General features: G+C 53.2%; 1 protein-coding gene and 1 non-coding gene across 2 annotated transcripts; one reads left to right on the top strand and one right to left on the bottom strand.

Annotated features, from left to right (window-relative positions):
* Positions 1-722: 722 nt before the first annotated feature.
* On the top strand, positions 723-13,172 carry LOC136153616 (long-wave-sensitive opsin 1). The gene is made up of 6 exons (XM_065915610.1): positions 723-834; positions 4,225-4,521; positions 6,709-6,877; positions 8,230-8,395; positions 9,562-9,801; positions 13,062-13,172. The coding sequence occupies exons 1-6, from the start codon at positions 723-725 to the stop codon at positions 13,170-13,172; spliced, it is 1,095 nt and encodes a 364-aa protein (XP_065771682.1).
* TRNAF-GAA (transfer RNA phenylalanine (anticodon GAA)) lies at positions 1,153-1,225 on the bottom strand. Its single transcript has one exon. It is a non-coding gene; the product is annotated as a tRNA-Phe (tRNA).
* Positions 13,173-13,257: the final 85 nt, after the last annotated feature.

The raw sequence follows: 13,257 nt of genomic DNA on the forward strand, positions 1-13,257 counted from the left end.
GCACGTCTAGAGGAAGTCCTAGTCAAGGGCAGTCCAAGGAAAGTTGTGAATTCAAGGGAGGGAGAGTTGGACAAGTGGGGCCTGTGGGCACCCTCAGGGGCTTCAGGAGGGCTGCTGGGGGGGGGCTGGATGAGCCCCCTGGTGACCAGGGAAGCTGCAGCTCATGGGGAGCAAGGTAGGAGGGGCAGGAAGAGCTGGATGGATGGTGGGATATCCATCCCTTCCTGGGGAAGTAGCCCCAGTGGTGCAACTTGTAGCCATCTGGGCCCTCAACGTGGCCTGACCCTCCAGGAGGCTCCAGGTCCCGGCCCAAAGTTACATGGGGAGGAGCCGCTGTGAAAGGCGGGGCTGGGCTCTGGACTGAAAAGCCCGCTGCTTGTGCCTGCCTGGCCTAGAGCAGGTGCTGGATGGTAGAAAGGAAGAGAGGACAGAGAAACAGGAGCGAGGGCCCAAGGCAGCCCCCGCAGCACCCTGGCTCAGAGTTTGGCTCCCAGCAAATTCCTCTGAGCCACCCCCGTGGGCTCACCCAGGAGCCAGCAGGCCCAGTGCTGGGGGAGGAGGAGGTCTAAGTCCCAGGCCCAATTAAGAGATCAGATGGTGAAGAGTTTGGGGGCTTTTAAGGTGAGAAGGCCTGGGCTGATCCCACAGGCTGATATAAAGCGCCGTGGCCCCCTGGGCAGTGCCAGGGCTGGCGGGCATCAGGGACAGGGCTTTACAGAGCCATGGCCCACGAGTGGGGCCCCCAAAGGCTTGCAGGTGGGCAGCCACAGGCCAACTTTGAGGAGAGCACCCAGGGGAGCATCTTCACCTACACCAACAGCAACTCCACCAGAGGTGAGCAAGCAGGCTGGGTCGGACTGGCTGGAACAGCCCTCCAGGGATACAGGCCCAAGTGGCTGTGAGCGGTGTGCTGGCTGGCCACCCTCCACCCCAGAGAGCCTCTGTACCCCGTTGCTCCCCTTAGCTTTTATGATGCCATAAATGGGGGAGGGGTCCTTTCTGAATACAAAAAGAAAGAAAGAAAGTGAAGTCGCTCACTCTTGTCCAACTCCTTGTGACTCCATGGACTATAGCCCACACCAGGCTTCTCTATCCATGGGATTCTCCAGGCAAGACTACTGGAGTGGGTTACCATTTCCTCCTTCAGGGGATCTTCCTGACCCAGGGATCGAACCTGGGTCTCCCGCATTTCAGGCAGACACTTTACCATCTGAGCCACCAGGGAAGCCCCTAAGGACACCATCATATCGAATGTGCATTTCAAACCACATTGGCTTCACAGAGCCTCTGAGAATCCCTGTCCTAGACTGCTAGTGAGCGCTCATTGCCCTCAACCCCACTGCGTCCATGTGGGGGCTCTCTTCCTGGGGAGGGAACCCGGGCCTAACTCATCTTTGCATCTCCCCAAACCAAATGGAGATGGCCAGCAGGAGCGGGAGGTTCAGGTGGTCCAGAGGTGGGTGAGTGCCTTCGAGAGCCTAAGGATAGAAGAGACCATGGTGGTCGTCTTGTGCAAGCTCACCATGGAGCCCTTGGCCCCTGGCGGCATGTCCTAGGGAAGAAGTTAGCTCGGCTCCTGAGAAGAGGCGCTTCAGCTGCACCAGACTGTATAAAATTCTGTTGAGGCAGCTGGCATTCTGCCCTGGGCATGGCCCAGTCACAAGGCTTTGTCTGCCAGCCCGTCAGAGAGCTGAAGATGCCAATGACCCCCAGCCCCTAACCCCCCAGGTCCCTTCTTCCAACCAAAGACCTTTAGTTCCTTCAAAAATGTCTCAGTTCAGTCGCTCTGACTCTGTGAACCCATGGACTGTAGCATGCCAGGCCTCCCTGTCCATGACCAACTCCCAGAGTTCACTCAAATTCATGTCCATTGAGTTGGTGATGCCATCCAACCATCTCACCCTCTGTCATCCCCTTCTCCTCCCACCTTCAATCTTTCCCAGCATCAGGGTCTTTTCCAATGAGTCCATTCTTCGCATCAGGTGGCCAAAGGATTGGGGCTTCAGCTTCATCATTGGTCCTTCCAATGTATATTCAGGACTGATTTCCTTTAGGATGGACTGGTTGGATCTCCTTGCAGTCCAAGGGAAAAATGTCTCACTTGCCACAATTTCCAGAAGCCACACTGGCTCCTTGACACCCAGAGCAGGACCAGCAATAGGGTTCCCAAGCCAAACTGGTGGAGAACCGTGAAGTTCACCTTGACCTGATGGTTTTCACCCCAGAATGTCCCTGATGGAGACCCAACAACGCTCTTCCTGGAGGCCCCTGGGGCTTTGTCGACACCCCAGACTTCCCTATTGTAATTTTTTTTTTTACAAAAATTCATATGTCTAGCAAAATAGGAGAAGATAATGGCACTGGGTACCCAAAACTTGTTCCCTCCACTAGGGTGTCCATCACTTCTCTTATTTCCTCTCTATCCTGTCCAATAACCACTCCTGCCGATTTCTGGAAGCAGATCCAAAACATCACATCATTTTCTCTGTAAGACTTCAGAAGGTAGTTCTAAGAAGAAAGGACTCTTTAAAAACATAAATGCAAAGTCATACTTGTAGATGTTTTCCCTCAATATCCTTGCAATTTATTTGTTGAAGATGATGAGTTGACTGTTCCTGGACTGACCCATGCCCTTCTGCCCAACCCCCCTCCCCGTCATCCTATTTCCATCACTTAGTGGTTGAGTAATCTGCTAAAATGGTGGTGGCAGAAAGGTCCTTCCAACAGAGAAAGGTGTAGACCCACTGTCATAATAAAGGGGAGTTACCCCTCACTTTCATTCTGTGTGTGTTTGCTCCAGCTGCAGCACCACAGACTGGGTGGCTTAAGCAACAGAAATTGATCATCTCCCAGTTCAGGAGGCCAGCGATCACGGGCTCGACAGGGTTGGCTCCTCCAGGTGGTTCTGAGGGACACTCTGTTCCAGGTCCCTTCCCTGGGTTATGGTGAGTGAGTGAAGTCGCTCAGTCGTGTTCGACGCTTTGCAACCCCATGGACGGTGGCTACCAGGTTCCTCCGTCCATGGGATTTTCCAGGCAAGAGTACCGGAGTGGACTGCCGTTTCCTTCTCCATATCATCTTCCCAACCCAGGGATCGAACCCAGGTCTCCTGCATTGCAGATAGATTCTTTACCAGCTGAGCCACCAGGGAAGCCCAAGAACACTGGAGTGGGTAGCCTATCCCTTCTCCAGCAGATCTCAGAACTGATAACCATCAGGTTTTCCTCACCCATCCAGGTGGCTGACCCACCAAACCAGCCACCAGGGAACACCATCAGGGTTATGGTAGTCTCTGGTAATCCATAGTATCCCTCCCCCAGTTTATGGTAGTCTCCAGCAATCCGTGGTATCCCTCCCCCAGGTTATAATAATCTCTGGTAATCCGTGGTATCCCTTGGCTATTGAAACACCACCCTGATCCTTGCTTTCATTTTCACATGGCCATCTTCTCCTGAATGTGTCTGTGTCCAAATTTTGCCTTTTTGTAAGGACACAAGTCCTACTGGACTAGGGCCAGCCTAGTGACGTCATCAGAACTTGATCATCTCTGTACAAACCCTTTCCTAAATAAGGTCACATTCTGAGGGAGTGGGGATTATGATTCCCACATGCCTTTTTTTGGAAGGGACACAATTCAATCCATAGCAAAGGCCCTCAATCTTTCATTCTCAGGGCACTGACTATACATGCACAAGACACAGTCCAGTGAGGAAGACAGAACACGCACATGCAGAGCTCCAATATGGAGTTAAATCTCAGCTGGGGAATCTAGAAAGGGTCCCGGAAGGCAAGGGCACGGAGCCAGACTGGATGGTATGAACCAGCCGAGGACCCGGGTATGAGGAAGACCACAAGCAGAGATCTGACGACAGAATGATGTGCAGCACACACAGGCAACATCACCGGGGCACCGGGGGGTTTTCAGGGGAGCAGGAGTCAGCCAACCACACTCCAGGAGGGCGACTTGCCAGATCGTGGGTGGGCAACTCAGACCAGGAAGCAATACCTGGCATGGATGATGCTTTGTTAAGCTCAAGGATGCCCATGCAGGTGTTTCCAGCAGGTTGTGGCCTTGGGTCTGAGAGACAGAATTGAGGGAAGGTTGCCTGCAGATGGACAAAGCTAGGGGGAAAGGCCAGTTTCAAAGGCAAGTGCAGGTGTGGCCATACATGTGATGAAGAGGCTGCCCGAGTCCTCTGCTCACTCTGTACCTCCTGCCTCCAGATCCCTTCGAAGGCCCCAATTACCACATCGCTCCCAGATGGGTGTACCACCTCACCAGCGCCTGGATGGTCTTCGTGGTCATCGCGTCCGTCTTCACTAATGGGCTTGTACTGGCAGCCACCATGAGGTTCAAGAAGCTCCGCCACCCTCTCAACTGGATCCTGGTCAACTTGGCCATCGCTGACCTGGTGGAGACCATCATCGCCAGCACCATCAGCGTCGTGAACCAGATGTATGGCTACTTTGTGCTGGGCCACCCCCTGTGTGTCGTGGAGGGCTACACTGTCTCCTTGTGTGGTAAGTCACCTGGGGGCCTGAGTTCGGGGGAGACCCAGCCTGCTGCATGTAAAGGAGATCATCATGTGGTGAAATCGCCAGGGCAGCTGTAGGACGCGGGCTTAGTACATCTTTGAAGGGGGACAGACCTGCTGGGGAAGCTGGGCTGGGACCATTAGAGGTGTCTGCTCTGAAATAGACCTGACCTGGTGACATTCAGTTTGAGACCATGTAGCTGGCATGGGCAGAGACAGACAGATCCACATAATCGCAGAACAGGGTGACACAGGATGCCTCTGGGCATCCCAAATGAGCCTCCCACTCAAATCTGGGACACGTGCCCTTTCAGTTCACACCTGTGTCAGTTTTTCTCTGTCAAGGAAGCAATTCCCAGGAGAGCTCCTGAGATATTGAAACTAGATCCTACGTTCCTTTCCCCAGCCTAATCGCTCATTTCTCCATGGGTCATGGCTCTGCCGAGATCTCCATTGGCTGCCAAGCCCCTGTGTTCATCGCTCTGTGCTGTTGGGCATCTGGATAGTGAGAATATGGCGCCGTCAGTCCTTAGAGGACCGGGATCTGGAGGAGGTCATGAGGGAACTGGATGTTGGGTCAGAAGGATGCAAGGGCACTCATGCCAAGTGGCCAAGGAGGGTGGGGTGCAGACAGCTAGGCTGGTTGGGTGGCCAGAGGCTGGGTGGGCAGACAAGGGACAGACGAGGCCCAGGATCGTAGAGTGAGATGGGGAGGAGGGGATCAGAGGGGGAGACTGAGAGGAGGCTCGCCAACGGCTGGGAGGATGTGAGGAAACCAGGGCTGGTGGCATCTACCACACGCTGAGCACTAGGCAAGGCTGGGGCATGTTGGGAGGCCAGGTCTGCTTGCCAGGGGTCTATGAAGAAGAGGACATGGACCCCTCGGGGGCACACACCCCCCAGGAGAGAACCAAGGGCTGTGGGGTTGCAGCTTGGCATTCACCGAAGACGACAAGGAGCCCAGGGGCCCCAGTGCACCCCGTCTCCAGGCCCCCGGCCATCAAAGCAGTGAAGGCGCACAGCTTCCTCCTCCCGGTTTTATGTTCCCATGGCCACCTGTTCACATGCCTGGGTCCTTGGCACCCACATCTATATTGGGTTTGTCTCACTGCTCTGCAGTGATCTCCAATTTGGATTCTCAAGAGATGAGCCATAGACAGACAGTAGGATTAGCGGACAGGGAGAGAGGACCTGGTCAGTGACCTGAGCCACTGGTGGTGTCACCTCCACTCACTGACCTGACCAAGTTCAAACCCTTTGGGCACCGTGGGTAGCTGGTGCCGGGGCCCCTGAGTGGCTCCTCCACTTCTGTAACTGCTCGAGGTCTGCTCTCAGGTCACCAGTTTGGGGGACCATGGATTCCCAAGGAAGCCGATGATACTGAAATACGGTTATCGAAGTATTGAAACATGAATTAGTGACACAGTCCCTCATTCAAAGTGTTCATATTAAAAGTAGTTTGTAGAAGTATTCAGGACACCACTCCATGAAAGTATCAACTGTATCTGGCAGGAGAGTCCCTGAAAGGTCAACATGGTAATGAATATAGTCGTCTTGGCAAATGCCTGGCACCTCTGTAAAGTGACAAGCCACGGGTGCTGCTAACGCTACTGCACTCGTGTTGGGAGTAAGGGAAGCCAAGTGTCCAGCAGACGTTGGTGGAAACAAACACATTGTTGCCCCATCCTAGCTCATGGAGCCGTGAATTCCACACACAGATTGCTGCCAGGTGGGCTATGCTGAGAGGCCTGGGCTGAGGACAGGCATGCCCACAGCTGGAGTGTGCCAGTCACCAGACACGTCCTGTTTCCTGGCCTTGGCTGGGACAGTAGCACCTCAGTGTGGCCTCAGGGGTGTACGTGGCCATCAGGACTTGCATTGACAGTATCATGAGAAAGGCTGGCGGCCAGATAAAAGAGAGACAAGAAGCGAGGTGGGCCACAAGGCTGAACCAGAGAGGGCAAAGGGAGGTGGCTGCAGGCACAGCAGGGAAGGAACAGGGGACACAGGTGTTAGAAAAAGAAACTAACCAAGAGACCTGTTGCTCCATGGACCCGAAAACACTTTTTGGAGAATCAGGTTTTGCAGGCAGGTTGGGGGGCATGGGGGGCATTCTCCCTCTTGATCTTGCAAACTGTTGACTCAAAGCCCTCCTGTCTGCTCTGCCCCAAAGGGATCACCGGTCTCTGGTCCTTGGCCATCATCTCCTGGGAGAGGTGGATGGTGGTCTGCAAGCCCTTTGGCAACGTCAGATTTGATGCCAAGTTGGCCATCGCGGGCATCGCCTTCTCCTGGATCTGGGCTGCTGTGTGGACGGCTCCGCCCATCTTTGGTTGGAGTAGGTGAGGAGGTGGAGTGCCAGGAAGACAATGCATGTAGAACAGGGCAAGGAGGGTCAAACTCGTCGTTCACTTTGAGATCTTGGGGCAAATCACTCTCTGTCTCTGGGCCTCTGTGGCTCCAGGAGTGAAGTGGGAGTAGATCTGACTCCTCCTGAGGGCCCTTTGAGCAGGCCCGGTCTGAGGCTGTATGACTCTGCCTGGCTGCCACGTGGGCGTGGGCCCTGTGGTCTCTAAGCCTCAGCAAAGGTCTGTTTCTCCCAGACAGGAGTAGATCATGAGAGCTCACAGAGGAACACTGCAGGCTCAGGCCATGGCACACTGGATCACTGGGCACACAGATTCTTACCCACTCTGTCCCAGGCTTCTTTCTTGCACCTGCTAAGGGGCCCCCTTTGTGGAGGCTTCTTGGGTCACAGCTCACCAGTGTCCTCATCAGGTGGATTCTTTGGGGGAAGACCCGAATTTCCAAGGAAGTGGCTCTGATATTTGAGTGGGCGGGATGGGACAAGGCCGCTGCATTTCTGTCTTCTGCTGCAAGCTGATGAACAATTTCTTTCTTTGGGAAGCTTCCATCATCATGGAGGGCAGGCTCTGTCTGTCACCCTCCTCATGACCCCATGCCCACAATAGCTGGGATTGTTGAATACATGCTCATGTAATCCTCAGGGGCTCACAGCTCTTCTTAAGGCAAGAGGGTGCTTCACCTCCCCTTTGTAAAAAGGGGATGTGATGGGGATGATGAAAATGTTCTAAAACCAGATTGGTGATGGATGCACAACATCGGGAATGCACCAAACCTCCTAATTATGTGTAAAGAAAAAAGAAAGTAAAGTCACTCAGTCGTGTCCGACTCTTTGCGACCCCATGGACTGTAGCACACCAGGTTCCTCCATCCATGGAATTTTCTAGGCAAGAGTACTGGAGTGGGTTGCCATTTCCTTCTCCAGGGGATCTTCCCAACCCAGGGATTGAACCAGGGTCTCCCACATTGCAGGCAGATGCTTTACCGTCTGAGCCACCTATGTGTGTTTTAACACAAAAATAAAAAAAGAGGGGAAAATGAGATCAGAGATGGAGAAGGATTTACAGAAATCCTACCAAAGGCCTTCCTTTGGGGGCTGGTGATGAAAATGTCCTGGAAGCAGACAGAGGTGGCAGTTGCCCCATACCGTGTATGTCCTAGATGACTCTGAACTGTTCACTGCAAAAAAAAAATCAATTCGGGTAATGTGAATTTCACCACAATAATAATAAAAAAAAGCCCAACAATCCTCAATCAAGTCACTGGGGTGCCGGGGCAAGGATCCTGGTCCCTGCCCATTTCAGCAAGGGCTTCCGGCCCTTCTCTGCAGGTACTGGCCCCACGGCCTGAAGACTTCCTGTGGCCCCGATGTGTTCAGTGGCAGCTCCTACCCGGGTGTGCAGTCGTACATGATCGTTCTCATGATCACGTGTTGCTTCATCCCGCTCAGCGTCATCGTGCTCTGCTACCTGCAAGTGTGGCTGGCTATCCGAGCGGTAAGCGCCTCGCCCTCCCAGCTTCCCTCCTGCCAGCAGGATCATGCAGGCAGGGAGGAGCCACAGAGGACCACCCGGTCTACTCTCCTGCCCCCAAACCAGATGTGAGGCTCCCTTGGCCTTGCCTGTACAAGGTGGGCAGGGACAGCCCCCCTCTTTTCGTGGAGGGACCCAGAGCTGACCCCGGGGAGGGGGATGGGGAGGAAAGCTAGTCACAGCCCGCCAGATCCCAAAGCAAAACCTGCAAAGCAAGGAGTGTTTTCAAAAGGCTGCCACCCGAGGGCTCCCTTCACAGGACTGTCCAAGGGGTGCATTCACACCCTCCTCCCTGAGAAGCTGGTCCCCGCCCCCACGCCACCACCGGGGTGCAGGAAATCAGAGCAAGGCAGGAGAAGGGCTTCTGAGAACTCTGCACTCCCCCGGGGTGCCCAAAACACCACACAAAAGTCATGTCTTTGTCAATTAGCTTGGCCTGGAGATGCCTCCCAGGCCTAGCACGCAGAGTCAGAGGCCTCTGGGGGTGGTGCCTTTCCTCTCCAAAGAGGCTTGTGCCCACAATTGGCTCATCACGGGCTGTCACAGCTCTTTGTGGAGGGGAGGCCATCACAGCTGAGATAAGCTCACTTCCCCCTGCCTTCAGCCTGTGATTTGCTCCCCCTTCTCGCTGCCCACCCCCACCCCTCGCTGGCAGTCTGGAATCAGAAGCAACTTAACTGACTCCCACGGGTAGCCACACACAACTTGGGCGAGTAGTGAGCTGTGGAATCTGGGCTACAGGACACACCCCAGCCATCAGTCACCCTTGAGACCTGACCATGGGGCGGGGGAGGGGGGGGGAACACACTCTGATAAGGGACCAGGGGAGGCTGGAAACAGCCTCATTAGCTCCTTCCCTGCCTCCTGGCAGGTGTTAGCCAAGCCCCACTCAAAGCCTCTAAGAGCTCCCACAAGACCAGCACTGGCCAGGCCGGGAACTCCCTTGGGTGGGAGTACTGGAGTGGGTGGTCATTTCCTTCTCCAGGGAATCTTCCCAACCCAGGGATCGATCCTGGGTCTCCCACATTGTAAGCAGATGCTTTACTGTCTGAGCCACCAGGGAAGTCAGCAGAAGGGAATCCCCTGAGATACCCCTCACGGTCCCCAGGATGACTCTCCGTCTCCCTCAGGTGGCGAAGCAGCAGAAAGAATCTGAGTCCACCCAGAAGGCGGAGAAGGAAGTAACCCGCATGGTGATGGTGATGATCTTCGCCTTCTGTCTCTGCTGGGGGCCCTACACCTTCTTTGCCTGCTTCGCCGCTGCACACCCCGGCTACGCCTTCCACCCTCTGGTGGCCGCCCTGCCAGCCTACTTTGCCAAAAGTGCCACTATCTACAACCCCATTATCTATGTCTTCATGAACCGCCAGGTAAGGCACACAGTTTGGCAGAGCAAACTGCAGATAGACCCTGGAAGAGCCTGGATGGCTCCCACCAGGAAGTGTGTCTGCAGGAAGCCTGAAAATGACCTCTGGGAAAGTAACCCCGGGAGGCTCGGCACCAGTGACCCAGCCCCAGACAGCCGTCCCTCTGGATCCTTTTATGGTCTGGGCCTGACAATGGGCACTTCCTGCAGGCCACTATGTGTGCATGCCCATCCCATCGGCTGGCCTTAGCTGAGCCCAGAGCTCAGACACCCTAGGATTGCCAGAATGCATCTAGCATACAAAGTACCCTGGGCATGTGCGTCTTGATTTCACAGACACAATTCTTCTTGCGAACTTAATCTTTCCATATTCAAACCCTAATTCTGACAAGGACACAGAGGCCCTTCTTGCCTGTGCTGACTTTTAGCCTTCTTAACTTTGTGGATCAGTCCAGGCAGGACATCCTGTGGTCTTGCCAGATGGCAGCCATCAGGAGCTGGCATATTGAGCCTCAGCAGTAAACTGCCCACAACTCCTAGACTTCTTGCAAAGTTACAGGTGACCATCATCACCTGTAAGGCCCATTATCTTTGAAGGGCCATTTGCCTATTCTTCCTTGAATCCATCATGTCCACTCCACTAAGGTGTCGAGTAGATGTGATGTGGCTTGATAATCAGAAAAGTCTGCGGGTCAGAATACCACTCTCCAAGGGGCCTCACATCTCACCATGGTAATATTTAGGTTATCGAGTAGGACCAACACCACTATGGAGTCCCCAGGACTTCACACCGAGAGCAGAGCTCACCCTTTGGCCCCCATTTCCTGTCTTTCCCATGGGTCTCTTCTGAGGTTTGGCTTTCGCTTGCAGAATCCTAGGCCATCTTTGTCGTTTCGTGAGCTTTTCCATTCTCCCTCCTGGAACTCCCCCTCCTCTGCCACTGTCTGCATTCCCAGATTCTCCAGGCTTTCGAACTTTGCTTTCACCCTTTCCACACTGTTATCCCTTCCTGTTGCATTCAGAGAGAATTTTCTGGAATGGAGCTCCACAAGGACATGAAATGTTGCTCTTTCGATTCGATGCAGATGCCCCAAGGACACACGGGTTCAGCGTGGGTGCTCAGTATGTAGATGCTGAATGTGTGGCCAATGTATCCCTCAGCCTCATCTGCTGGGTCTTCAGCTGAGTCTGTTCAGCTGCTCAGCCCAATTCTGGTGTTACTGACTTCAACAATTATGTTTTTGTTAGAGTTTTGATATTGGAGGTAGCTAGAGGTAGTTGAGAACAGACCCCAAATATATAGGAGATGCCTCTGCTTTGTATTCTCAAAGCATTGTTGTTAACTCAGTCATGAGATATAGTCTGGGAAATGCATACATCTCATTAGGGGTTCAGTAGCAAAGAGCAGGGGGCTTCCCTGGTAGTTCAGCTGGTAAAGAATCTGCCTGCAATGCGGGAGATCCCAGTTTGATTCCAAAGATCCCCTGGAAAAGGGATAGGCTACCCACTCCAGTATTCTTGGGCATCCCTGATGGCACAGACAATAAAGAATCCACCTGCAGTGCAGGAGAACTGGGTTTGATTTCTGGATTGGGAAGATCCCCTGAAGGATCGCATGGCAACTCACTCCAGTGTCCTGACCTGGAGAATCCCCATGGACAGAGGAGCCTGGCGGGCTACAGTCAACGGGGTTGCCAAGAGTTGGACACAAATGAGTGACTAAACACAGCACAGCACAGAGCAGAGATCTTCTGATGCCAGAAGACTCTTGGTTGAAGAGACAAGGTGGGCTCTTGCCTACCTAATCCTCACCTAGCCCCTTGATGACAGAACAGAAACAAGACAACAGTCACTTTTCTTTTCACTAAAATGCCTCTGAGACTCTCCCAGACATTGGCCCGTTAGCTGGGATCATCTTTTGTCACTGTATATGTTTCGTGGGGCTGTCATAACAAAGTACCACAAGCTAGGGGTGTTGAAACAACAGAAATATATTCTCTCTTGGTTTGAGATCAGGGTGTGGGCAGGGTTGGTTCGTTCTCCTAGGTCCTGACAGGTACCTGAAACCTCTGGTGTTCCTCGCGTTGAGGATGAGTCCCTGTGATCTCTGCCCTTTACCTTTGCATGGTGTTCTTCTCTGTCTGAATCCAAATTCCCTTCTTTTCCTGAGGACATCCATCATTGGATGAGGGCCCACCCTACTCCAATATGACCTCATGATAATATGCACCTTAATCACATCTCTAAAGACTTACTTCCAAATAAGATCACAGTTACAGGCTCCAAGGATTAGGACTTGAACATATCTTTGGAGGAACACAATTTGGTCATGTATGGATGTGAGAGTTGGACGGTGAAGAAAGCGGAGCGCCAAAGAATTGATGCTTTTGAACTGTGGTGTTGGAGAAGACTCTTAAGAGTCCCTTGGACTGCAAGGAGATCCAACCAGTCCATCCTCAAGGAGATCAGTCCTGGGTGTTCACTGGAAGGGCTGATGTTGAAGCTGAAACTCCAGTACTTTGGCCACCTCATGTGAAGAGTTGACTCATTGGAAAAGACCCAGATGCTAGGAGGGATTGGAGGCAGGAGGAGAAGGGGATGAGAGAGGATGAAATGGCTGGATGGCATCACCGACTCGATGGACATGAATCTGAGTAAACACCAGGAGTTGGTGATGGACAGGGAGGCCTGGTGTGCTGCGATTCATGGGGTCGCAAAGAGTCGGACACGACTGAGTGACTGAATTGAAATGAACTGAACTGAGTCACCATCAAATACTGGTCAATTAGGTAACTCAGATAACCGAATAGTCAGGAATAGACTATCCACCTGTGCAAAGAGTAACTGGAGCCTTCCTCCATTCTCCTTGTAGATTCTGAATGTGTAAGCTGTCAGTACAGTTCAGTTGTTCAGTCCTGTCCGACTCTTTGCAACCCCATGGACTGCAACACATCAGGCTTCCCTGTCCATTATCAACTGCCGGAGTTCACTCAAACTCATGTCCACTGAGTCGGTGATGCCATCCAACCATCTCATCCCCTGTCGTCCCCTTCTCCTGCCTTCGCTCTTTCCCAGCATCAGGGTCTTTTCCAATGAGTCAGTTCTCATCAGGTGACCAAAGTACTGGAGTTTCAGCTTCAGGCCTCCTAAGCCATCAGGGTGACATCTAAGGACTGCTATCCTCACAGGGCCCCGCCGTTGCATTTAGCCTAGCACACTGGCCCTGCCTGCTCTGCTATTCAATAACCCTTTCTGTCCTGCCAGTTTCGAAACTGCATCTTGCAACTTTTTGGGAAGAAGGTGGATGACAGCTCTGAACTCTCCAGTGTTTCCAAAACAGAGGCGTCATCCGTCTCTTCAGTGTCACCTGCATGAGTCTCTGCCAGCCCTGAAAACGAAAACGCCTGCCTCCCACCCGAAAATGGAAAACAGAACCTGTCCCCACCTCCAGGGCTTCGGC

Source organism: Muntiacus reevesi, chromosome X (assembly GCF_963930625.1).
Source record: "Muntiacus reevesi chromosome X, mMunRee1.1, whole genome shotgun sequence".
NCBI classification, from domain to species: Eukaryota; Metazoa; Chordata; class Mammalia; order Artiodactyla; family Cervidae; genus Muntiacus; species Muntiacus reevesi.